General features: G+C 38.4%; 1 protein-coding gene across 1 annotated transcript; it reads right to left on the bottom strand.

Annotated features, from left to right (window-relative positions):
* Nucleotides 1–176: 176 nt before the first annotated feature.
* On the bottom strand, nucleotides 177–27,571 carry LOC135464781 (NEDD8 ultimate buster 1-like). Its single transcript, XM_064742327.1, has 16 exons — nucleotides 27,188–27,571; nucleotides 25,611–25,781; nucleotides 24,814–24,990; nucleotides 24,043–24,169; nucleotides 23,344–23,429; nucleotides 22,806–22,912; nucleotides 14,833–14,942; nucleotides 14,053–14,129; nucleotides 13,089–13,196; nucleotides 11,622–11,673; nucleotides 8,913–9,013; nucleotides 7,103–7,191; nucleotides 5,489–5,594; nucleotides 3,548–3,637; nucleotides 2,618–2,804; nucleotides 177–415 (listed from the first exon to the last, which is right to left on the bottom strand). Exons 1-16 carry the CDS (start codon nucleotides 27,461–27,463, stop codon nucleotides 246–248), a joined length of 2,034 nt encoding a protein of 677 aa, XP_064598397.1. The 5' UTR covers nucleotides 27,464–27,571; the 3' UTR covers nucleotides 177–245.
* Between the last annotated feature and the right edge of the window lie 241 nt (nucleotides 27,572–27,812).

The following is a 27,812-nucleotide window of genomic DNA, read 5'->3' as shown; positions in this document are numbered from 1 at the left end:
ATTACTCGGACTAAGAAAATAATCTTCAAATTAAGATGCTCTCAAGTAAAGTTAATATATACTTCTGAAGAGCCTAGAATTCTTTGCCCTGTGAAGCATCAAAATGATCTTCATCTTCAGGGATACGGATCCAGCTCTTCACCTGATGCTCTCAAGTAATGTTTTATACTGCTGAGGAGCCTAGAATTCTTTGCCCTATGAAGCATCAAAATTATCTTCATCTTCAGGGATACGGATCCAGCTCTTCACCTGATGCTCTCAAGTAATGTCTTATACTGCTGAAGAACCTGGAACTCCTCATCCAGTGAGACATCTAAATGATCTTCTTCGTCTTCAGGGATATCAGGAATAATGGTCTCAATGGCCTCTCGTTCTCTCTTCAGCTGTTCTGGGGATTTTACAGGTGATGAAGACCCTGAGAATATTTAAACAACAATGTTCTGTAAGACACACCAGGACATACCCTAATTCTTCAACCTTTTCAACCATCTCTGGAACTGATATTTGTAACATTCAGAGAGAACTATCAGGGGTAAAGAAATAATTTGCAAAGTTTTATGAAGCTTGCATTTCAGTGACACAAACAAATCATTTTAGAGTCATTTTCAAAGTAACTGTGTGCATAAATTCCACCAAAAAGTGCTTTAAAGGTCAAAAAGGTTGTAGATTGGCAAAGAGAATTTTTCAACAAGGCCTTACTTCAAAAATGATGTTCGAAACCTCAATATACAAGTGAATATAATATCAAACCCATACGTTACATGTTCATGTATATACATTTATCCTGCATCAGACAAAACGGTCACGTGGGGTACAGATATATTCTTGAATCCTGCTGACAAGGGCAAATGTGTCTGTTGAGTAGGTTATCTCCCTTTGTTGGGTTGTGAATACAATGGTCACATCTCTGGTACACCTACACATCGATCTTCTGCACTGAATTGATGTGTCCTTGCAGGATAAATTCATTACATGGTTACTTAGTGATCGGATATGGAAATATATGGTGTCAGGTAACCTTCATATTGGGCTTGGCATCATAAGGGTTACTGAAACCATATATTTTTCGTACTCTATCACTGAGTAACCATGTAACGAATAGTTTCTGCATGGCTTGGTGCTGGAGATCAAAATATCCAGGGTCACCCACACAATTTCAAACTATTAGGTGATATATTTCTTAAAATACCATGTTGACATCAAACACTAATAAATCACAAAAAGGGTCTATTAATACACTGTATTTCATCTAAAGTTTGGTATATATAAATACATTTTCAGAAGAACATAAATGCCCTGAAATGAAACTTTTGATGTCAACACTTTAGTTCTTCAGAAAAAAATGAATTTAAGTTCACAAAAAAAACTCTTATGCGACTCTATAAGGGGGACAAATTGTTCAGAAACAAGCAAAATGTGACACTTGAAAAATGCTGAACTTTACTCTAAAGTTCTAAAGCAATGTGACTCATTTTCAATAGACCTCTGCTCTAGAGGTAGAGGCAAAATATGAACAACTTCTACATGAATGAATGAATGCTTGGGGTTTAACGTCGTACTTAACAATTTTTTAGCCATGTGATGACGAGGAGTCATTAGGTGTGTGTAACGTAACTCTTTAAGTGAAGCAGTTCTATAGACATGGCAGTACCCGAAATCTATGGATGGACAAAGGGACAGACCTTCATTAAGGATGAGCATATAAAAATGTCTCAACACTTTAATTTGCAGAGATAATGTACCCAAAAAGCAAGGTTTCACCATCATATTTGAGTCTACTGAAGAACAGTGATTAGGAATGTTTTTCCCAGAATCATTAAAGAGTTACTCCAGTGTCAAGACCTTAAAAGCAGGATTAAATTATAAGAATCAAGATAATCTGAATTGCTTTCCTAAATTGTTAAAAAATACATTAAAAAATGCTTTAAAACTGCTGTTGTTAGTATTGGAGGATAATACAGAAACAAAAGTTTTCTGTAGTTTCCAATTTTTCCCATTGTGGCATCATGAAAGAACGCTAGGTGTCAGCCATCACTGGCGTATAGCCACAAATCATGTTGTATGCACATGAAGTCATTCAAGTACAAATATCTTACTCACATCTGCATGACTCATTTATTTATTTATTTATTTGATTGGTGTTTTACACCATACTCAAGAATATTTTACTTATACAACGGTGGCTGGCATTATGGTGGGAGAAAACCTGACAGAACCCCAGGGAAACCCACAACCATCGATAGGTTGTTAGCAGACCTTCCCATGTACAGCCAGCATGAGCTGGACTGGAACTCACAGCGACCATATTGGTGAGAGGCTCCTGGGTCATTACACCACACTAACGCGCTAACCAACTGAGTTGCATGATTAATCATCACATAAGAAATACTATCACGTCACATCAGGAAAATACTCCCGAAGCTTTCGTTTTTGAGGACTCTTCACTTCAAGGGATTAAACAGTGTGTTATTAATCTTAAATCATTTTGAGCCCTGCTGCTATAGTTCTGTTCCATAGGATTTCCTTCATATTTTAACACTACTGCCTGGTTTCTCATGGGACCAAAGTAGCAGTATAAGTCAGTCTAATGCATTGATAGGCATATATACATATATACCTGGTTGTGAGGACGAGGATGAGGCTGATCCTGAGGAGGATCCCGAGGATGAGGATGAGGATGATGGGGAGGACACCAGCAGCACTCCTCCCGTCCTCAATAGCTCATCAATCGCCTGCTGGACGGAGCCCCCAAACCACTGGAGAGCCTGGCGCGATACATCCAGGTCAAATCCCATGCTGGTGACCTGCCATGAAATGAGGGGACAGCATGAACTGGAGTTATTTATACTTGATTGGTCTTTTACACCATACTCCAGAATATTTCACTTATATGACATCAGAAGATTGAGGGCACATCACCTATCTTCATTATACTGTATAATGTAAATCGCAGTGATACTAATTTCTAAATTTAAACTAATGATTAATTTACTTTGCCTTGTGGCAATATAACTTCCATGGGCAAATGTTCTAAAATTCCTATAAAGACTCACCTGCATTGCCTGTACAGGTGTGTTTTTTGTATGTCTTCAAATCTGCTCAGTGTGTTTAAGCCTGCGATGTGGATTTTTTAAGTTTTAACATCTGCTCAGTGTGTTGACGTCTGGGATGTGTATTTGATACCGTTTAAACAAATCTACTCAATGTTTTTAAATTCATTTGTATCAAACATGTGGAATAGAACAAAACAGAACAAATATGATGGCCATTTTGTGCCATTTTCTTTGTCACATTACATACATCTCAGACTATGACTGACAAAAAAAATCTACCGAGAGATAAAACACGATGAATATCTCCAGTATCTTTTCCCCTGAACCACTGATGGAAATGCTGGTCCTTCTCAGCAGATATATCAGTTTTCTACACTAAATGTATGCATGTTTCCACCTTTAAACCTGTGAGTTAAACGTGACATCCAAGTGAAGTTTAGATTGTACTCTTTAAGATGTGGTTATGTACATGCATGAATGTATCACACACACACCTGGCTCAGCATGTCGTCAGTGATGATGACCTGACTGAGATCAAGGTCAGGGTCTGGCAGTGAGAGGAGCTCTGGGTGATTCTGCAACACCTGCAGGAGACATACATATGTTGATTGACTGATTGATTGATTGACTGATGTTGATGTCAAAGTCTAGAAGTTTTCACTTAATTATGTTAATATATGACGGTGGTCAGTTAATTTTATGGGCAGTGGTTTCCAGGCCTTCATGAAGCGATCTTCTGTTCCCTTCTGTTATCTTAAATTTGTTATATAAAGATTTACCCAGAATTTACATTGTCAAGCAATATTTTGACCTTGCAACCTTGTTATTTTGACCCGTAAAAAATAACAATTTTAAAACGATTAGAAATATTGAGTTATAAAGTCTAAGATCACTTTGTGATCCTGGGGCCGGAGTGCCCAGAGTAAACCAGATCTTCACCAGATACCAGACACACCTCCTCACTTAGTAGCTGAAATAAAAACGGATGAATTCAAATATCTGACATCACTGATCAGGGGCCTGAGCCCGGTTTCACGAAGCACTCTGAACGTTTTGCTCACTTAGCTATAATGGCAACCAGTACTGTAGGCGTTACGTCGTCTTCATGAAGCTCTCTTCATGAAACTGGGCCCAGATCCTCAAGCGATTGCCATCCTAAAGCTGCTGTTCGTGACATGCAGGCTGATCAGGGCAATTATCATCATGCAGGCACCCACACACATACAGCTAGTTACGTTTATTTATAAAGTGGTTAAATGACAGATGTTTCACAGAATTTCAGGAATATTCTCTGTCCACAAAACATGTAGATTCACATGGCCTTAACCCTTTTTGGGGTAACCATGCATATTCTATCATGCGGTCAGGAGACATGCATGTATAAAACGAGAATTCACATCCGGTACCATGGCCTAAACAAGCCAAAGCACACCTCAGCATCCCTATCTTAGGAAAGGGCAGAGCACAGTCTGTTGGTAGTAAACGATGGGAGGGCAGTGCCTCAGGTGACCATCCACGGTTGGAGGTTACCCCTCAAGGCTTCGGCCTATATACTCAAAGAATCCCTCCCATCCTGCACATTTCCGTCAGATGCTGAAGTGAGAGGGGGAATTTGATCACACTTGACTATTTGTCTTTCTCCTACAAAAGGGGCCTCACTGGCTTACATGCAAAAAGCACTTACTGGCTACACACATGTATATCAAGCTAACAAATCTGATTCAAACACAGGATTAATCACCTTCTAGGACAGGAAAAAACATTCACAAACAGTAATGTGTCTGTACGTCTTTGGAATGAATGAATGATTATGGATTAACGCCACATCGGCAATATTTCAGCAATATCATGGCGAGAACATACTTGAAACATGAGGCAGTGAATGGTTTTTGAAATGATAAAAGAGAACTTTTACTTCTTTGGAAGCCAAGTGTATATAATCCATGTACATTTATGAATGAGATTTATTACATTGTATACCTAGTTGTTCCAAAGTGTATTAGCTAATACTGGCTATTAAGTCATTTTAAATATTTCAAATTTTAGCCAAACTCAGCAGCTAATGTTGTTCTCCAAAGTCAAAGTGTACATAGCAGCAGTTTTAGTTCATATTTCATATAATGTTACAGAATTTTTTTTAGGCTAAGTACAAAATTGAAGACTTGGGGTAACCTTAAATCTGGTATTAAGTCTTAAACCAGTTTTGAACAACCAGGGCCCTGCTGACATTTCACACAGACACACACACACACACACACACACTGTGCATGTATAAATAGGTCAGGTTTACAGACTGGAAGGAACACACATTTATGAAAACAAACCATATGGAAGTTGTCATTTTTGTACACATTACCCTTTGGCACATACACAGGTTTTCAGTGTATGTGTATACATCTGTGCATTATACCATATAGATGTACATACAGGCTTACCTCCAAGGCTGAAGATAAGTTGTTATTGGCTTGGCGTAAAGCTTCTCTGGAGGCCCCCTTCTTGAACCCCATTGACAGCAACATGTTGAAAGTGTCAACATTTACCCTACATAGAAGGACACAGTGTGGGTCACGAGAGTGGGTGAAAATATCACTAAATAAGAAACGTTTTACCATATTATGTATACAACATAAAACAAAAGATTACGCAAATCCATGATACACATTCACAAATGGTTAAACAAATGCTGTTAAGCTCATGGGTTAGTTAGTGTTTATCAACTTATCAAAGCTATACTGGTATAAACAGGTATAATATACATGTCCTTAGGCAACTATTGTTTATACAGATGCACATGTTGTAAACAAGCCCTGCCGTTTTCAGGGCACACATATGTACTGGTACAGGAACAACCAAACTCAATACGCAATTCCTCTGATACATCGCAAAAAATACTGCACATGTTAAGTGACATGTTAACTAACAGGACTGGTTCTAGAATTAAGATGATGGGGAGAATATAAACACAACAGAAAACAGGATTTGGGTGAGTACTAGCCATAAATTAACTTATTACTGCATATGGAATTTCACCCATGTACACAACATACCCTAAATCGTCGACAATTTTGTCTACAAACATAATGCATGTTTTGCCATGTAATGAGAGGAGTGTTATCTGATCTGAGCAGGTTATTCTATCATTTCTTTGAAGTTATGTCTACAACCTTAACTGAACAACATATTTTCAAAATATTGTGAATAATGTTTTCAAATTGCGAGATATACGTTGCTAGTCATATTTGTAATTTAGAATTTACAGTGCATGTACATACAATTTCATGCTCCTAATCAGTCTTAGCGGGCCACAGGTACAATACTGCCCCAACCCAAAGGTACAATATTTTGTCCGCGATTCTCAATTGCCATTGCCTGATGAGGCAGGTTAAAATATTGACATACATTTGTCAGAGCTGCAGGCCATGCCCAGAAGGGTTATATGAGATTTATACCCCGCGAAGCTGAATTACTGCACAGGCTAACATCATTTTTCTCATCATTTGTGACGCTAAATTTATATCCTGCACATCTAATTACTTTGCAGGCTGATGTCACTTTTCTTTGTGATGCTGCATACCAGGGCGCGTCACTGTGACGTCACGCTACTCTACCGATGCTTTCTGCAGTCGACACAGCTAGTGTTTCTTAGCTCAGACTTACACATATAAATACTGGAGGGACAAAATCTTTATCTGCGTGTGGAAAAGGGTTTCAACACTCTATATGACTTATAATATCTGGGCATCGCCGCACAGCCATCAACCTTCGCCCATATTGACACTTGTCTTGGTCATGTGATCTGCATATCATGTGAACATCCGTTTATATTAGATATATCATTAGAATCAGACAAAACTGTACAACATCCCATGTTGCTGGAACTCACCAATGACAGCTTCAGTTGCTTCAGTCTTGAAAAGCTAATACTAAAAATTCATTTTCTTGGTGGCCCTTATTTAACCAGTCCAATAATGGACAGACATATCAAATAAAGCATCAGCCCTGCAGCAATGTGTAGATGTACAAACTGAAAACAGTATTAAAGCTCTTACCATTGACCATCAGCAGTTTTTCCTAGCTTTCTCCCAGCTGATAATTTTTCTCGCTCTTCCTTCTCTTTTCTTTTTCTTGCCTCCTTTTCCTGTAAATTTAGTAAAAATGTAGCTACATGTAAATGTAATACACTTCTCCCAAATTATTACGCGGTTGCTGGGGGAAAAACTGACGGACCGCATTGTAGGTGAAGTCCTAAAGGTCACTGCCCGTTTTTTTAAATGCTTCTGAATTCTTTGAATATCTTCATCCTAAAAGTTGGGTACATTTCCTCATCCTCTAATCTATCTCTTCTTCATTGGTGAAATTCCTGTCCACCCTTTCTAGACAAAATTTGAAATAAACACCACCTTTTTGAAAATAAATTCAACATTTAAAAAAAATTGCTGACTACTTTGGAAATAAAAGCTTCCTCATGTTTACACCTCACACACTCCCATTTCTGTGTTTACACCTCACACACTCCCATCTCTGTGTTTACACCTCACACACTCCCATCTGTGTTTACACTTCACACACTCACATACTCCCATCTGTGTTTACACCTCACACACTCCCATCTCTGTTTGCACCTCACACTCTCTCATCCATGTTTACACCTCACACACTCCCATCTCTGTGTTTACACCTCACACACTCCCACTTCTGTGTTTACACCTCACACACTTCCACCTGTGTTTACACCTCACACACTCCCATCTCCATGTTTATACCTCACACACCCCGAACTCTGTGTTTTGAACCTCATTCTCTCATCTCTGTGTTTATACCTCACACACTCCCATATCTGTGTTTATCTGTTTTTTACTCCCAATTGTGTTCACTCCTCACACAATCCCAAAACTCTGTTTTGCACCTCACACGCTCTTATCTCTGTGTTTACACCTCACACCATCTCATCTCTGTGTTTACACCTCACACACTCTCATCTCTGTGTTAACACCTCACACACTCCCATCTCCACATTTACACCTCACACACTCCCCAGTTCTGTGTTAACTCCCAATTGTGTTCACACCTCACACAATCCCAACACTGTTGTTACACCTCACACATTCACAGCCCCAGATTTACACCTCACACTCTCTGATCTCTGTGTTTACACCTCACACTCTTTCATCTGTGTTTACACCTCACACACTTCCATCTCATGTTTACACCTCACACACTCCCCAGTTCCGTGTTTACTCCCAATTGTTTACACCTCTCACAATCTCAACACTATCGTTACACCTCACATATTCAGTCCCAGATTTACACCTCATACACTTAGATTCTTATGGTTACACCTCACACACTCTCATCTCTGTGTTTACACTTCACACACTCTCATCTCTGTGTTTACACATCACACACTCTCATCTTCATGGTTACACCTAACACATTCACAGTCCCTGATTTACACCTCACAATCTCCCATCTTCATGGCTACACTTCACACACTCACCACCCAAGAGTTACACCTCACACACTCACAGCCCAAGATTTACACCTCATACACTCACAGCTCCATGTTTACAACTCATACACCCCCATCTTTGTGTTTACACCTCACACACTCTCATCAGTGTTTACACCTCACACACTCTCATCTTCATGGTTACACCTCACACATTCACAGTCCCTGATTTACACCTCACCCACTCTCATATTCATGGTTACACTTCAAACACTCACCCCCAAGATTTACACCTCACACACTCACAGCTCCATGTTTACACTTCACACACTCCAGCTCCGTGTTTACACCTCACACACTCCCATCTCCGTGTTTACACCTCACACACTCCCGTCAGATTTACACCTCACCTCTCTGCGCTTCATGATGTGGGTTATCGCTGTGTCCACCTGACCATTAGTAGCCCTCAGGGCCAACCTTGCCTCTTGCTCCCCGAAACCCATGGACAGCACTACAAAATACACCACAGAAAATTCTCAATTGCTGTCAAACAAGGTGGAAATTCAATATAATTTTGGCCTTGCACACATGGAGAGTGAGTATCCAGATTTACCACACTTTCAATGTTCAATTTGTCTTTCATAAACGTTTGTCTTTCATAAACATACCATGTAAATCTACATGTCAAGTGCGAGTCAGGGACTTCCCACTACCCTTATTCATGTACTGTCATTCTTCAACCATTTCACAGGTTTGCAAGGTATTTATTCAAGCATGTTTTGATGGCATTATTTGGTGTAGACTGATAAAATTACACTTTTTGTGAAACCCTGAAATCAGTAAATCCAACCAATGCAGTTTTGTCTCCAAAGTCAAATTAAGAACAACCGGCCCGGATAGCACAGTTGGTAGAGCGTCCGCTTCGGGACCGGTAGATCCAGGATCAATCCTTGATCGAGTCACACCTAAGACTTTAAAAGAGGAAGTTGTAACTTCCTCGCATGGCGTTCAGAATGAAGGGGATAGTGCAACGACAGGTTGACCCGTATCAGTATAATGGCTCGGGCGGGGCGTCTTACTTGCCTTCGGTAAGTCGTCTCAGTGAAGCAGCACTAAATAAAAGAGCGGTGGAAATCCGTCCTGCAACAAGGAGGCACATTACACGTACATGCACCCTAATGATTCCTTTGTCGTCATATGACTGAAAAATTGTTGAGTATGATGTTAAACCCCAAGCACTCACTCACTCAAATTAAGAACAAGTATAAATGACACTGAGAGTTGCTCTTTCGTACGTGAAAATGTGGACGAATTAGGGTAATCAGAACCATGCTCCATCCTGAAAGCTCAAGTATTCGTGAGACTGACTTTAAACGACAAATGGATAATTATACTCAACAAAAATATAAACGCACCAAGCAATTTTATTTTGTTTGCTCTCAGTCTTAAATAATTTGTTAACTCAATGATTAGAGTAAGTATTCAATTGCCACCACACATCTGTCACATTGTACGGCAATAATTCAGGCTATGGCAGCATGAAAACAGAGTGGTCTCTAATCACAGTTCACGTTCTGTGATGTTAATGGTGGACACGCTCGGTACTTAATGCTGTGAACTGTGATTACTAAGCGCTCGGTTTTCACGCTGCCAAAGCTCCTGGTAATTACCCTAAAATGTGAAAATCTGATGGAATTGAAGAAAATGAATACTTACGCTAATTAATCAGTTATTTAGCAGTTATTGAGCTACTTAAGACGTTATATAACACTGAGAGAAAACATTATAGAATTGCTTCGTGAGTTGATATTTTTGTTGAGTATAAATTTATCACCAGGGTTTCAATTTCAAAATCTGAGCTGTCATCAATTTTGCAATTCTTTCAAGTGAGTGGAATTTCCTTGGACAAAAGAGTTCAGTGTTAAGTATGGTGCACAGCTTAGCTTCACATCAACCAAGCTTCATGTCAACACCTAATCTTAAGGCTTCAAAATAGCTCAATGAAAACTATCTTTTGCACAATTATAAACACTTTGGTTCCTATTATTCCAAACATAATTTACAATTCTTGATACAAAAAAATGTAACCGCATGCTTTTAAAAGAATGTTACTTGAAGGTAAACCACATCTGAACCACAAACCACAAACCCCTGCGCCCGGGGTAAACCACCAATCTGTTATATTAGTCACAGATCTGATTTAAATAGCGACATTAAACAGCATGATATATTATGTATGGAGAAAAGCTGACAAAAGTGATGAACATGGGCATGCAGTTATACAGTGGCCAAAATGACACCTGACTGGGACTGTTAAGACACTGCCAGTATCAAAAGTAATGACACCAAACTAAATGTGAATCAGTAAAACACCACGCATGAGGTTTAAAAAGCATAACTCTGACACCAAACTAAATGTGCATCAGAAATGCATCACATGAGGTTTAAAAAGCATAACTTTGACACCAAACTAAATATGCATCAGAAAAGCATCACATGAGATTTAAAAAGCATAACTTTGACACCAAACGAAATGTGCATCAGTAAAGCATCACAAATGAGGTTTAAAAAGCATAACTTTGACAACAAACTAAATGTGCATCAATAAAGCATCACACGTGAGGTTTAAAAAGCATAACTTTGACAACAAACTAAATGTGCCTCAATAAAACATCACACGTGAGGTTTAAAAAGCATAACTTTTCGTCTTTGTGGCAATGCATGACAGAGATATCCCAGTTCAAATTAAGCAAAATTGAAAGCACCTGCATGTTATCAAGTTTGATCAATCGGGCATGAGTTATCTCTATAGCCCCATGAGTTATCTCTATAGCCCCATGAGTAATCTCTATAGCCCCAGAATGTACCTGTTTCCACTTACGTCCTCCGAACCATGTGGTCTGCCTCTTAAACATATGTGTACGAGATTTTGAATGATGCAGTATCATGTTTCCGGTGGCTATAACATGGCACATCCTACTTCCTTGTATTCCACATTCAAAATTGATTTACTGACTATCCCAATCAGAAAAAACTGCCGTGGCTTGTTTAACAAACAAAATAACTCAGGCTACACCATTTGTTGTCTACCCGATGGCAGCACATGGGGAAGCACTGACCTTGACTAAGTTTGTCATCGTCCACGCGAAGTCTCCTCAGCTCAGAGTCCGCCTGATGATAACACACAAAGATCACAAATTCTTACAAAGACAATTCTGTACTGATACATGTTCATGTCTACTATATAATGGCATGCTATACATGTACATGTACGGTAATTCCTATAAATGTATATGCAACAAACAAGATATATGTTTTATTGCCTGGAATAAATCAACAGGACAGCCTCAGAATGGGGAGACTCAGAGAGCCTCAGACTTTTTATCAGGCGGAATCTACCAAAAATGATGACTGCAGGTATCATAATGTGAAGATGTTTATGATGCTGATGTAAACACTGTAGCATTCTGATCTCCACTATACTAACTTGTCATTTTGATTTGCTTTAATGTCCCCATTGTTTAACATCAAGCTAAACAATTTTTCACTTTAATGATGGCAGTTGGGTATATTTGTGGAAGAAATGGGAGTGTTCATTGTAAACCTGGCCATCTTCCTACAGGTACCGGACAAACCTCTGGACATAAACCTGGCCATCTTTCTACAGGTACCGGACAAACATCTCGACGTAAACCTGGCCAACTTCCAATAGGTACCGGACAAACCTCCCGACGTAAGCCTGGTCATCTTCCTATAGATACCGGACAAACCTCCTGACGTAAACCTGGCCAACTTCCTATAGGTACTGGACACACCTCCCAAAGTAAACCTGGCCATCTTCCTACAGGTACCGGACAAACATCTCGACGTAAACCTGGCCATCTTCCAATAGGTACCGGACAAACCTCCCAAAGTAAACCTGGCCATCTTCCTATAGGTACCGGGACAAACCTCCCAAAGTAAACCTGGCCAACTTCCAATAGGTACCGGACAAACATCTCAACATAAACCTGGCCAACTTCAAATAGTTACCGGACAAACCTCTCGACGTAAACCTGGCCATCTTCCAATAGGTACCGGACAAACCTCTCGACGTAAACCTGGCCAACTTCCAATAGGTACCGGACAAACCTCCTGACATAAACCTGGCCATCTTCCAATAGGTACCTGACAAACCTCCCAACGTAAACCTGGCCAACTTCAAATAGTTACCGGACAAACCTCTCGACGTAAACCTAGCCAACTTCCAATAGGTACCGGACAAACCTCCCGACGTAAAATTGGCCATCTTCCTACAGGTACCGGACAAACCTCCCGACGTAAACCTGGCCATCTTCCTATAGGCACCGGACAAACCTCCTGACGTAAACCTGGCCATTTTCCAATAGGTACCGGACAAACCTCCCAACGTAAGCCTCGCCAACTTCCAATAGGTACCGGACAAACCTCCCGACTTTAAAGCCACAGCTGAAACAGCTAGTGTTTCAGCCTGATAATCTCAACAACCCAGTGCTTTAACTATCTGATCCAGTAGGGCACCCACACGACCTGACAGAGACGTACATGTCGTACAAAGTTACACGTACCACTTGCAGTAACCTGCTGGCCTCCTGTTTCCTGTGCTGATGGAACGCCAGTACTCCCTGTAGCAGATGTAACTTCATGAAGAGCACCAGCTCATTTCCTGTTCCTCCCTGAAAAAGGCGCAATGAAGAGACCTGAATACAAAGGTTTGACACAATTAACCAGTTCTTTGAGTGGAAATGTCAGCAATTTGGACAGGACAATTGCTTACTGCAGAAGTCATGTAAACAATCTAACAGACCTAATAGGTGAGCCACATATACTCTAATTCTTCAACCTTTTCGCATGCTTGCAAAGGTGTTTATTCAAGCATATTCTGAAGGCATTATTCTGTGTAGACTGACAAAATTATACTTTTTGTGAAGCCCTGTAGCTGGCCAATCCAATCAGTGTGGTTTAAAAAAAGAGCATAAATTGCACTGAAAGTTGCTCTTTGATATGCGAAAACATTGTAAAAGAATAACCAAGCATCTACAACCAACTGTCCTTACAATAATTGTCTGAAACAATCTAAATATATAGATGTGAGACAGCCAATTATAGGTTTCAGTGTTTACAATTTGGCTTTCCTCGGTATTGAACTTGTGCCTCCTGCCAACAGAGCAAATCACCTAAACAAGCTAGCAGGCCTTAGGTTAGCAAAATACATACCAATAACAAAGCATCTACAATAATATGGGTAACTGCGGATGTTCGATTATTTGACTTTTGGCTAAAAAACTCAGTGGGAAGAAATGTCATTGTACGACATGTTCAATGAAATATGAAACAAACTTAAGGCTGTTTTAAAAATAACATGTCACTTAAAGCAATCAGATCTTTGAAAAAAAATTGCCCAGTGATATCACTCATTGTGAGAACTTATTGTGCACTGAACAAAACCTGAGCCCACGGAAATAAGTTTTTGTCTAAAAGAACTTCTATTTATGATGGTTTATAATGGAAGCATCATACAAATACTCTCACCTTAACAGCAGCCAGTCTCTCCAAATTCTTCCCATAACTTCTTTCAAAGCATTCTTCACATGCCTTCAACCTGCGGTCTACAAATTGAACAAACACACACTGCTTTATAGTTAACAGATTGTAAAAGGACAAACAACAGTTGATAAACTGATGATTTGTGGCAAGATGCCACTTACATATACATGTAGCTGCATCAGGGAACTGGTATATGTTCTGGAGATAATGCAGGTACTTACCTGTATCATGTCACTGGTCCACAATCTCCAGGCACAGGTAGCACACGTACTTAACTGTATCATGTTACTGGTCCACAATCTCCAAGCATAGGTAATGTATGGCACAGGTAACACATGTACTTACCTTTATCATGTTACTGGTCTAAAATCTCCAGGCACAGGTAATGCATGGCACAGGGAACACATGTACTTACCTGTATCATGTTACTGGTCCGCTATCTCCAGGCACAGGTAATGCATGGGACAGGTAACACATGTACTTACCTGTATCATGTTACTGGTCTGCAATCTTCAAGCACAGGTAATGCATGGGACAGGTAACACATGTACTTACCTGTATCATGTTACTGGTCTGCAATCTTCAAGCACAGGTAATGCATGGGACAGGTAACACATGTACTTACCTGTATCATGTTACTGGTCCACAATCTCCAGGCACAGGTAATGCATGGCACAGGTAACACATGTTCTTACCTGTATCATGTTACTGGTCCAAAATCTCCAGGCACAGGTAATGCATGTCACAGGTAACACATGTACTTACCAGCGTCAGGTAATTGGTCGACGTTCTCCAGGCACAGGTAACACCAGACAATGTCAAGGCACAGCACAGCGTAGTTGTCTACAGCACTGAGGATATCAGCACGACACTTGCTGCAAGTACATGTATTTACAGTAATACAAGTGACATCTGCATTATCGTAACATTATTGTACATCTCCCACATTATTAACCTTGTTACAAGTACCTACTTTGCTTTTTATGACATGTATTATACTCTTGTTCCATATCCTTTTAGATAGCAATCTCCTAAGTTTGACAAATAAAGATTTACTTATTTATTTGATTAGTGTTTTAGCCGTACTCAAAAATATTTCGCTTATACAATGTCGGCCAGCATTATGGTGGGAGAACTCAGCCGAAACCCACGACCATTCGCAGGTTCCTGGCAGACCTTCCCACTGACAAATAGAGACCCTGCATCTGACAGTATTCATCCTACATGCACAAGTATTCATCAAGTAATCTGTAAGTATTCATTTGATAGCCCATAAGCATTCATCCTGTATTCCATAAGTATTCATTTGATAACCCATAAGTATTCATCCTGTAATCCATAAGTATTCATTTGATAACCCATAAGTATTCATTCAGTAATCTATAAGTATTCATTTGATAGCTCATAAGTATTTATTTGATAACCCATAAGTATTCATCCAGTAATCTATAAGTATTCATTTCATAGCCCACAAGTATTCATCCTGTAATCTATAGGTATTCATTTGATAGCCCATAAGTATTCATCTAGTAATCTATAAGTATTCATTTGATAGCCCATAAGTATTCATCTAGTAATCTATAAGTATTCTTCATAAAATAAGAAATCATTTTACAGGTTAGATGTAAATGAGGATGTATACATAATACTTATATATAATGTGGGCTTACATGTTGTGCTACAGATATCAAACAACTGTCAGGATATGTCACACTTAAGTATCTTTCAGATATCAAACAACTGTCAGGATGTGTCACACTTAAGTATCTGTCAGACATCAAACACCTGTCAGGATATGTCGCACTTAAGTATCTGTCAGACATCAAACAACTGTCAGGATATGTCACACTTAAGTATCTGTCAGACCTCAAACAACTGTCAGGATATGTCACACTTAAGTATCTGTCAAACATCAAGCAACTGAATTCCTTTCTAATGAAATCATGGTAAGTCATACTTCTGATACTCTTCGCTGAATCTGTGTTTATAATTGAATTAAGCTTAGCGGAATTAGCCTCATCCCTGTTGACACACCACAAAACAGATTCAAATACGATTTCTCAAATCACACATGCATGAGGATTGAAGACATTGCACATCAAAGATAATTTTGAGCATCCAGCACCATCTTCTACTTATATCCTTGTCATCCTGTTTTCATGCTTTAACAGTATAACTTTGTTAATTTGTTATAAACCCCTTATCTCAACAACATAAGGGGAGAAAAAATTTGTTCGAATCCAAGCTCCGCAAAGCTTTTTCGCCCTCAAAAACATATCTCTACACTTAAACTCTCAGCAACCCATGCACAGGATGAGCGTCCTGTTTTCACAGAGATGTGTCCTAACTGATTACCCATCATTTCCACACAAAACTTCACTGCAAAGAAATCAACAACATTTATATTCAGTTTGTAATGATATTTTTAGATGACTTTTTGACAATTTTCTGTATCCAAAAGGTTTAAATAAAATTTAGAGGATGTACAATTTCAGTTAATATCCACCTAACACTGTCCTAATATTCAAGTTGATGTGCATTTTACTTATAACTCAGTGGAATAAAATGTTTAACTCCAGACTATATTTGGCTTAAGATGAATTTTAGGCATGGTGTATTTCAATATTCACGACTGTCCAAGGCTAAAAGTTTTAACTGTTAACCAATCAACATCATGATCAACTGAGTATCCCTTTAAAAATAATTTGCTGAGTAAACTGAAGTCGACACAGTACATCCTGATGTACACAAGTACATCACAGTTGTACTAGCAGCAGTCAACAAGTAAAGTCTGCTTTATGCTTTAATTTATCATCTATACGAGTCAGGATTTCCTTCACTGATAAAAGTTCTACACATACCTCACTGGCTCAGTTAGATATTACTTTTGTTATTACACATCCAGACTCCATGACGTCAAAAATGAAACATTTTATTTTATGACGTTCCAATCCGAGCTGAGGTGTCAATAACACAAGTTCATTTAGCTTTAACATTCCTACATCACGCAAAAGACATGACGTCACACAAAATGCTAAAAACATTGCTTAAACTTGTTCAAACACACAAAATTATTACTTTCAGCTAAATATTGCATTAAATTTTTGATCCAGGACATCAACAGCTGTCATGCAAATTACAAGCTGTACGTAGCTTATAATTAAATCAAAGTGCTTATATATGTGCAAATTACTCGAAATGATGTAGATATAATGGTACTGCATGTAAGCCTACATGTATATTCACGCAGCCACAAAAAAAAACAGTGTGTCATGCCTACATAAGTGGTACCATTCCAAATATGTATTTGTACGCATGTATGTATGCATGCTTGGGGTTTAACATCATACTTAACAACTTTTTGGACATTTGACGATGTGGAGTCACTAGGCATGCGTACATATACCATGTCTTCTTGTGGCAGGGCAAGTCCATCCTCTCCAAAAGTGCTACCGCCACTGAAGTATCATGCGGAAGACACCACACAAGACACCCCACCCAGTCACATTATACTCATACCGGTCCAACCAGTCCTAATGCCTTGCTCTAACCCCTCATTGCTAAACGCCAATCAGTCGAGGCAGCAGCAAGTACCATTTTTTTCAAGCCTATGGAGTGAGACCTCAGTATTATATTACTAATGACGTGTCTGAGTTAAAGTGGGAATAACCAGTTGAAGACCTGGCTTAAGACAGATTTTAATTTTGTAAACTTGGTTGGAAAGCCTAGAAAAATATTTTTTTTAATCAATTTGGAGGTAATTTTTATAATCCTGACCTTAATTATATACAATAAACAGCTTTGCTGAGCTCTTTTAACCTGAAAAACATGAACTTCATTCAAGACATCTCGATATCTGCAACTCTCAACAGTTGATATCACGTTGTTTTTGGTGAGGTCCCACTTCTCACAGTTTCTCTCCTCAAAAACTTGTCTCTTGCCATAGTCGCAGTCAGGAATAAGGGAGGTAATTCAGTGCACGCCTATTAGATATGACACATTTATTCAAGGATGACCAAGGTTGCATATTTTAAACCTGGAAATCCTATCTAAACCTGTCAACCCATTTGTATCAGTTACATGCCCCCTTAAGAAACAAAACACAGTTTGTATGACCTATCCTTACAACACATTCTCTTTATTACAGAGAAGTGAATATATATCCCATATATCCGTGACCACACATCCACCCACATACAACTCAATCTCTGTACTTTACTTCCCCATCATAATTATCCCCAAACAACCTTGGGGAACTAAAAATTAGGTTCAATCCAAAGCTCAAATGAGCTTTACAACATGCTATATAAGTTAGGCACTAACATCCTCCATTACCCGTAAACAGGGTGTGGGTTTTATCAGTGTACAGGAAATAAAGATTTGTTCTTAAATATTTTCAGCTTACTATCTCAAAATATTTTCACATTACAACATCAAGAACTATTATGCACAGTTTGTAATAATGTTTCTAGATGTTTTGTTTTTTTTACTTTTTTTTCAGGAGGGAAAGTGTAAACATTTTAAAAGGCCACAATTTCAGGTAATTTCAATGATGAACTGAAACGAAACTAAGATTTGATCATTTTTTCCACTTGTCAAACTCAATTTCCAATTCAATAGACCCAAAAACTGTTTTGTAAAGAGATAGTGAAGACTGAAGTCAGAAACACAGAAACACCCCACACACAATTCTCATACTGTGCATGGCACACATTGTAGAACGCTGGTTAACAAAGACGTGTATAACAGAGCAATAAAAGAGTCTATAAAAACTACCTGCTGCGAAATATCCTCACATAGTTTCATTTCTCATGAATATTTTCACAGGTATAAAACATATATTCGATGTAAATACACTTACTTTGTTACATGTAGTTGTCCACGCAACTATGGACAACTAATAAAGACTACGACAGCAACAATGACAATAGATTGGAGCTTGTTTGATGTACTCACTCTGTGGTGCTTATAAATGTCAGTCATGTCAATTACATTTGCGCACAACATCATGCACTGCAATACATTAATTGCAGATGGACACCCAGTCTGTTCACAACTCCATACACTGCATTACGGAAACTGCAGATGGACACCCAGTCTACTCAACACCCTCATTACAGTAATTGCAGGTGGACACCCAGTCTACTCACAACTTCATGCACTGCATTACAGTAACTGCAGGTGGACACCCAGTCTACTCACAACTTCATGCACTGCATTACAGTAAATGCAGATGGACACCCAGTCTAATCAACAATCCATGCCCTCATTACAGTAATTGCAGGTCGACACCCAGTCTACTCACAACTTCATGCCCTCATTCCATTAATTGCAGGTGGACACCCAGTCTACTCACAGCTTCATGCCCTCATTACAGTAATTGCAGGTGGACACCCAGTCTACTCACAACTTCATGCCCTCATTACAGTAATTGCAGGTGGACACCCAGTCTACTCACAACTTCATGCCCTCATTACAGTAATTGCAGGTGGACACCCAGTCTACTCACAACTTCATGCCCTCATTACAGTAACTGCAGGTGGACACCCAGTCTACTCACAACTTCATGCCCTCATTACAGTAATTGCAGGTGGACACCCAGTCTACTCACAACTTCATGCCCTCATTACAGTAACTGCAGGTGGACACCCAGTCTACTCACAGCTTCATGCACTGCAGTTATGCCATAACATGCACCCCATTCTGTGATCTCCATGTACACATTATCAACTTCCGCCCTTCGTCTTACCCCCTAATCTCAATGACAACAAGGGATGCACACCTTAGTTTGAACCCAAATTGTCTTTACCCCTTCTATAATACAACAATTGGCAGTTATCACTGAAGTATGTCCGATGCCCCTACACAAGATGGGAGTTCAACAGATAGTCAGGGATGGTTTAATATTACCGCTGATTCCCATCTGCAATAAATTACTATGGACATCAATGACAACTACGCACTGTTTATAAAGATATTTTTGGATGGCTACTTATAAAAATTCTCCATAATTTTTTCTAATATTATGGAGTACTTTGTTTTAGACAACTTCGAAGCTGAAACAATTGAAATCTTAAATCCGACATGTAATGCAACACATTCTCAAGTAATTTCCAGTTGTAACAGAGCAATTTTTTTTTATCATACAATAGTGATTAAAATTCTTTAAAGCAAAAAAAAGACATTTAAGACAAAGTTCATTCATACTGTTATCAAAACAGGTTTGACACACAACTTCAATGGACAGTGTGATATAAACCCCTGGAATTCGGACTTTCATTTTAATACATCAACAGAAAATCCTTAATTGTTCCGCGCCTCTGTTACTATCTGGAGTTGTCAAATCGCAGACTTACAGACATGCAACCAATGATATCACTCCCATTAGCTACGACAATTATCTTGGATTATTCTCCTGTACTTGTACTAAATGATGTGGTATCCATGCAGTCTACTTTTTTCCACTTGAGATCCCCCAATCTCATCAACATTGAGGGCTGAAAAATTTGTTCAAATCCTAAGCTCTTTGGCTTATTCAATGATCATCCACCAATTGTACTCAAAGTACCTCACCTACCCATGGACAGGTTATGAGCTCCACCCAATAATACAAAGACTTACTATAACACAATATTTTAGTTTTTCTGATACATAATTCCACAACTTCGCCAATCATGATAATTTTGTTCAGTTTTTAATATTGTTTTTAATGGATTCTCTACTCCTCAAAGGTAGATATTAGAAAATTTCATGCACAAAAGCATTGACAAATGGGCCGCATAAACAAACAGACAGACAGACAGACAGAGAGCCAAAGGCAGCTGTCCGTTCAAAATCAAATCAGCCACTTTGTTATGTTAATATAATAGAAATTCGTTCCATTTAGTGCCTCTTGAAAAGTAGTTCTGCCAATTTATTCTTACTTTCATAAAAACACTACAGGTAATTGCATGTAACTTCCTACTATGGCTGTAACTTCCTACTATGGCTGTAACTTCCTACTATGGCTGTATACTATGGCTGTAACTTCCTACTATGGCTGTATACTATGGCTGTAACTTCCTACTATGGCTGTAACTTCCTACTATGGCTGTATACTATGGCTGTAACTTCCTACTATGGCTGTAACTTCCTACTATGGCTGTCTCAGGAGGCAACATTTTGGGATGTATTTCATTATGCGTATATGGAATTCAAACCTCAAATAAACAATGATAGCGAAGATATGACTTCCATAATACCATTATATTTCTTCATAGTTTTTCTGACTGAAATTGCCAGAAAGCTGTCGAAACAATTAATCACAAGTATTTACCAGCAAATTACAACATTAATTACCAAAGATTCCCATGGTAATTTAAGTGGTGTTTACCACAGTTTTTTGTAATTACCACAGATTCCCATGGTAATTTAAGTGGTGCTTACCACAGTTTTTGGTAATTATCATAGTAATAATCACAGGTTTCCATAGAATTTTTCTTTACCACACATATCCATGGTAACAAAGGTAAATTACCTGAACCAAAACAAAAATTGCCATGTTTTTTAGTTTTTTTTTACCATGAATTTACATGCGCATTTTTATAATGTTTTACTCCAATGCAAATACATTTTTCACGTAAGAGGTTTGCACTCCTGAGCAAGCACAACTTTCCTACTGACTGTAAACAGTCAAGATACAACAAAACTGATGAATCCACCCTAATCAAATATGAAAACATCCTGCTGGCAAAGAATACATGTAAAATTACATTATACAAGGAACTGTATAATCAGCGTAGTGCTGGATTTAGCTGCCCGATTTTAACATCTGTTTAATTACCAGCAGTGTTACGTGATACTCATACATGCACTTTTCTCTTAGCTTAACAACTTCAGTCAGGTTTATGGAACTGAATGGACGAGTTCAGGGGAGACAACTGTGTGTGCCTGATGTCGAGACAAATCAGGGCTATAGTGCTTTATAGCTGAGTTCAGAACAGGAAAGGGCTCAAATTGTGCTAAGTGCGTTGTTCTGCAGTTGACAGAGTGAGTGAGTGAGTGTTTGGTGTTTAACGTCGTACTTAACAATTTTTCAGTCATATGATGACAAAGGAGTGCATTTAATGTACCTCCATGTTGCAGGACAGATTTCCACCGCCCTTTAATCAAGTGCTGCTTCACTGAGACGCCTTACCGAAGGCATTATACTGATACGGATCAACCAGTTGTTGCACTATCCCCTTCACGCTGAAGGCTCAGCAAGGAAGTTACAACTTCCCCTTTTTAAAGTCTTAGGTGTGACTCGACCCAGAAATGACCCTGGATCTACCGTTCCCGAAGCGGACGCTCGACCAACTGTGCTATCGAGGCCATTTGGTACATACTTGAGGTAAGTTGTTGTCATATACTTCAACACAAGTGTGCATCATAATCTAGCAGAGAGAAGTAATTTCCGTGAATGATCAACGATCATGGGCAATACTCAGAACTATGCATAGAGTCCTCTGTGTTAAATAACAGAACATTCTGCATAGCGTTGTCAACATCAGCAAAGTGCAGTTTTTGTACTGTGAAGCAGAGTTTTGTATTCACCTCCAGGTTATTTGTAATACAAACGGCACTTGTTTAGATCTCTGCGGTTCCAAAAAACCTGAAATTAAATTACCTGCTGGTAATTAAACAAATAGCTCTGTGTTACCTGAATTCTTTGTCATCACGTAACACTGCTGATAATTAAACAAATAGCTCTATGTTACCTGAATTCTTTGTCGGCTTCGAGTAACACCAGCAAAGCTTCTCCATAATCCCGTCTCTTCAGAGCAGCTCTGCCTTTCTCATGTAGGGTCATGGCCAGGGCCAGCGCCTGCAAACCCCCCAACCAAAAAGGTCAACTTCATGTATAACATGACTACAGGTAAACTAAGCAATTTGGAAATATTTTATACAAAATTAAAGGATAGGAACTGTATTCACTGAAAAACAATGAAATGAAAAAAAAAAAAAACTTCTTCATACATAGACTAAAATGGTCAGAATTCTCAAATTTGCCAAAAAAAAAAAACCTTATCCCTGTTTCTATTATTAACTAAACTGACAACTGACATGTTCTATTATACAACACATTAAAAACAGCTTACATAAAAACGTTCAGTCTCTGGATAGCCAGCAAGACTTTTATCAAACTTTTTTCAATTCAGTTAGTTTCAAAGTACATGTACATAGACGATGCATATAAAGAGATATATAAGAGATAAGAGTTTTGAATAGTACTGTCATCAACGATGAAAATATGACCTTTCGCTCCTCTTTGGGTAAATCCAGGGGTTTTCCTGTCTGATCAGCAACCTGAAGATAGTACCCTGAGTTAGGGTCTTCATCATCTGGAAAAACAACGGGTTATAAAGCCACACCAATGTTTAATATTGTTTTACAGGCAGAATAATTTTTTTTTTTAAATTTCAAACAACGGTATAAAAATAAAAGTAAAAATTTGAAAATTATCTTTGTAAAAATCGTGGATTATCCTGTCATTACAGTCACAGATTGCTAATATGTTCCTTCCAGTGTAAACAAGTATCCCCACTGATAAAGCTTCTCATAATCACATGTTAAATTTATTTATTTATTTGATTGGTGTTTTAAGCCGTACTCAAGAATATTTCACTTATTTGACAAATTACAAGAAAACTAAAACAAACAAACTGAACTCTTACATGTATTAATTGAATTAATTATCTGAGATCTTTGATCCTTAGGCTTTAATAACGCTTTAATGTCGACTGAAAAGCAGCATTTATCCATGTACGACTATATGTACTTCTGTACTTTCTCTTCTGTCAGCCATTTTGCTGACAAGGCTTTAGCAACATTTTAGTATCAATCAAACTACCAACTTCTGATTTTATCTAACGACATTTATGCAGTCTCTCTTGTTTTAGCGGCTACTTTAAGGCTTACCTCAACAGTTTTGCATCAACAAATTAAACCACTAACCTCTGACTTTATCAGACAGTAGTTCTGCCGCCTCTCTGGTTTTGGCCACTTTACGGACCCTCTCCTGTCCTAGCCGAGCTTCAGCTTCAGTCTCTGTCAGACACACAGCCATCATCTGGCTCCCATTCTGAAGACAGAGAAGTCTATTAAAGACCTGAGTGTGTTACAGTTGTTGATTTATATTTACATGTGTACACTCAGGAATATTCCTTTGTAAGCTGAATAGACCACATACACTATATTACCCGTCAGATGTTTAAGGTAAGTTTATTTTTACCTGTCCAAAAGTTTCTCCAGGGGATAAACATCTGTCTAAGGAATATTATGCTATTTTCTAACAAATACTACCCCAGCCGTAGGAGGGAAAGTCTGCCAGCAACCTCCCACCATAATGCTGGCTGCCGTCATATAAGTGAAATATTCCTGAGTACGGTGTAAAATGCATATCAAATAAATAAGTAAACACATGCTAAATTTCAGACAGACTAGTTTTAAGATTAGTTTTGACATGCTGAATTTTGACCCAAGTTAATTTGAGAACTTTCCAAAAACAATATGCTACAATGCAACTGACGGGTAACTTTTGATTTTTCCAGTCACTGATGAAAATCTTTTTGAGGACACCCTATAATTGTATCCCCAGATCTTGTGTGTTGTGAAATGTGAGGTTACCTCACAATGTGGAGTCTAATGTTAAACTCAATTGTATAAATCACACATGTGATAATGAAAATCACAATTTGAATATATGAAGTACAATATATTTTTTACCTTAACTCTTTGCTCCTCTAGGGTCTGCCTATCTTCGATCACACGGCCCCCACAGATGAGTTTTAACATCTGTGCACTAATCGTCACCTGGGATGATATCATCTTCTTCAGCTCCTCCCCTGTTGAGTTTAGCTTTACCTCTAAACTCAGCATGGCCTTTCCACTCTTACCTTTGACCTGTTATACACATACAGACAATGAACTTGGGAAAGAAAACACTGAATAGTAAACTGGTTACAATTTTGTGCATGTTCACAAATACTAAAGGAGAAGAAAACATAAAAATGATACAAATATCAGGTGAAAGAATACGAAAAGTTATTTGCAAACATACAGTAGTCTTTAATAATTTCTTTCAACTTTTTCCTTTTGTTAGAAAAGGGTATTTGAAAATATTTTTGAATGGTGGGTATTTGACAACCTCTTGATATATAATGATCTTGGCATAATAATTTTCTAAACAAGGATGTGACACATGTGTAATAAATGTACTGGAATGCACATTTTTTTGTTTCCATCCAAACACATGTATTTACTCTGAATTGTGAGAATATTTATGAATATATTAAAAAAAATAAATATTATTAAAATTCAGGTCGAACTCCTTTGTAAGCTGAAAAGACCACATTCCAACACACATATATTTATTAAAACATGCATTGCAATCCTGCAGCAGAAACGAGAGCTGGATTTGAACCTGTGACCTTAATGGTCAGGGCTCTGTTTTGCAAGAATGTATTTCCATGCCAAAAAGACTTCAGATGGATAGCCAAAAAGGTGTTGAAAGCTATACTTACTGGATTAGGACACTGTCCTGCCAATCTGACCTTCAAGGTAGCCAGTCCTGACTTTTGGAACTTCTCCCGGTCTGCTAGTTTTTGTAGAGCATTTACCCTTAGGGTTTCCAGTATTGTCAGAACATCGTCAAAGGGAATGTTCAAGTCTGATGAATACCTGTTGGCCAAGTCCTGTTGAGGAAAAGTAAGAATGTTGATCATCTTGAAGATAGAGGTGAAGGCAAAGAAAATCAAGAAAACAAGTATATCAAGTAAATCAAAAATCAAGTAAAAGAAAACAAAATTGAAATCTTCAGCCTGTAGTGGAATTTGATACAAGCTTATTCCATGAAATTTAGATATAATTAAGACATGTAACTCAAAAGATAGAGGTTAAGGCAAAAAAAGAAGTAAAAGAAAACAAAACTGAAATCTTCAACCTGTAGTGGAATGTCATGAAAGTTTATTCCGTGAAATTTAGATATAATTAAGACCTGTAAAAAAAAAGCACCTTTGATACCTTATGTTAAAGATCTAGAGGTATATGTAATTTTCCTACTTTACAGACAGATGGAAGTTCACGTTTTAGAATGAACATTTTTGAAATACTCAGCTGAAAATAACTTAGAAACAAGTCTTATTGCTCTTACACCAGTAAAACCCACATCCTGTTTAGGTGTGATCATAGAATACTTCTGCACAACTACAGAGGTCTGGTGTAAAGCTCTCATGAGCTTTGGATTGAACCAAATTTTTTTCTTCCTCAAAAAGGATGTTTGGGGATATGATTCAAGTTTAAAGGGGGACCTCCATGGCTCAGTTGGTTAGTGGGCCAGTGCAGTGTAATGACTCAGGTGCCTCTCACCAATGCAGTTGCTGTGAGGTCGAGCCCAGCTCATGCTGGCTTCCTCTGGCTTTCCCTGGGCACTGCCTAGCTTCCTTCCACCATAATGCTGGCCACTGTGGCGTAAGTGAAATATTCTTGAATATGGTGAAAAACACCAATCAAATAAAAAAACATAAATCAAGTATAAAGGCAATATCTGCTGATTGTGCGTGCTGGCAATTGCAGCACATCTGTGCACTGTGTACATACCAAGGACTACATCAGTAATCATATCTGCAGAAGCCAGCTAGACTCATCGAAACCTCATGAACTCCCCAAAGTTACATCATAATACAGATTCCAAGTGTAACAGAGAACAGCTTTTCAGTGTTTATACCAAAGAGAGTTTCCCTTTAGATTATTTGGTAGAGTACAAATATTAAACTGGTGCTGTGAACCTAACAGGTTCAAAACAGCATGAGGCTCTGCAGGGGCCTGTGAGCAGGTTGTGTCTTGGGAAAGGGGAAGATTTAAGTGGGGTTAAGAGTAACAGGAACAGCTTTCCAATGATTATACAAGCAACAGCCAAAGAGAATTCCTCCCTAGCTTAGTTTGTAGAATGTTGAATTTCAGAAGTGGAAATCCAAGTTCAAATCCTGAAGTGACCGACAGAAGAAATGTTCACCCTTTTACACTTGATTACCTCAAATCTAATACCAGAAATTTTACAAACAGGATGAATGGGTACAAGTATGTTTTTATTATTTTTTACCTTTGGCACTTCCCCTTTCTCTTTATTCTCTGTGGTGTAAGGTGGTTCCCATAGTTTTATTTTCTCAGAGTTTAATTTGTCGCGTACAGCCTTCTGAAAGACATCGTCTTTAATGCTAGACATTATCCCTTTGGTTTCCAGTGTCTGGAGATCAGAGATGTCTTGCCCAATACACCTAAAACAAAAAATAACATTTTCTACCATCACTATATACCCTGTGTTTATACCTTTGCATTTCCTTACTTTGCCATTTTTTGATTGGTGTTTAATGACCATTCCACTTACACTTATACGACAGCCGTTATGTAATTGAGTGAGATAACCAGAGCATCCACGTAGTCAAAAACCTCTTTCAGGATTTACCTTACAAACCCTCTGAAGAAAGCAAGTGGGCCTGGATTGGAGAACACAACCACATTGGTCAATGGGCCGATGGTCAAAGAGAACCAGTTCTTAAACCATCTGAGCTATGCTTTACCAGCTGATATATTTACATAACAAATGTCTTCTGAATTGTTGACAATAATTGTTCCCTCTGTTAACTTGAGCCTTTGGTTATCTATCAGAAATTAAACATGGGTTGCATCTGCATATTCTGAACCCAAAATATTCTTCCATCAAAGAG

The sequence above is a fragment of the Liolophura sinensis genome, chromosome 4 (assembly GCF_032854445.1).
Source record: "Liolophura sinensis isolate JHLJ2023 chromosome 4, CUHK_Ljap_v2, whole genome shotgun sequence".
Taxonomy (NCBI): Eukaryota; Metazoa; Mollusca; class Polyplacophora; order Chitonida; family Chitonidae; genus Liolophura; species Liolophura sinensis.
This window is presented reverse-complemented; position numbering and strand designations above follow the sequence as displayed.

What these genes read in the sequence shown, in the direction of transcription:
- LOC135464781 (XM_064742327.1), bottom strand. Translation starts at nt 27,463, where the DNA reads ATGGTCATTAAACACCAATCAAAAAATGGCAAAGTAAGGAAATGCAAA. An exon ending in CAGGACAGTGTCCTAATCCA is followed by an intron (nt 24,991 to 25,610) that starts GTAAGTATAGCT and finishes TGTGTATAACAG; the next exon opens with GTCAAAGGTAAGAGTGGAAA. An exon ending in CCAGCAGGTTACTGCAAGTG is followed by an intron (nt 11,674 to 13,088) that starts GTACGTGTAACT and finishes TGTTATCATCAG; the next exon opens with GCGGACTCTGAGCTGAGGAG.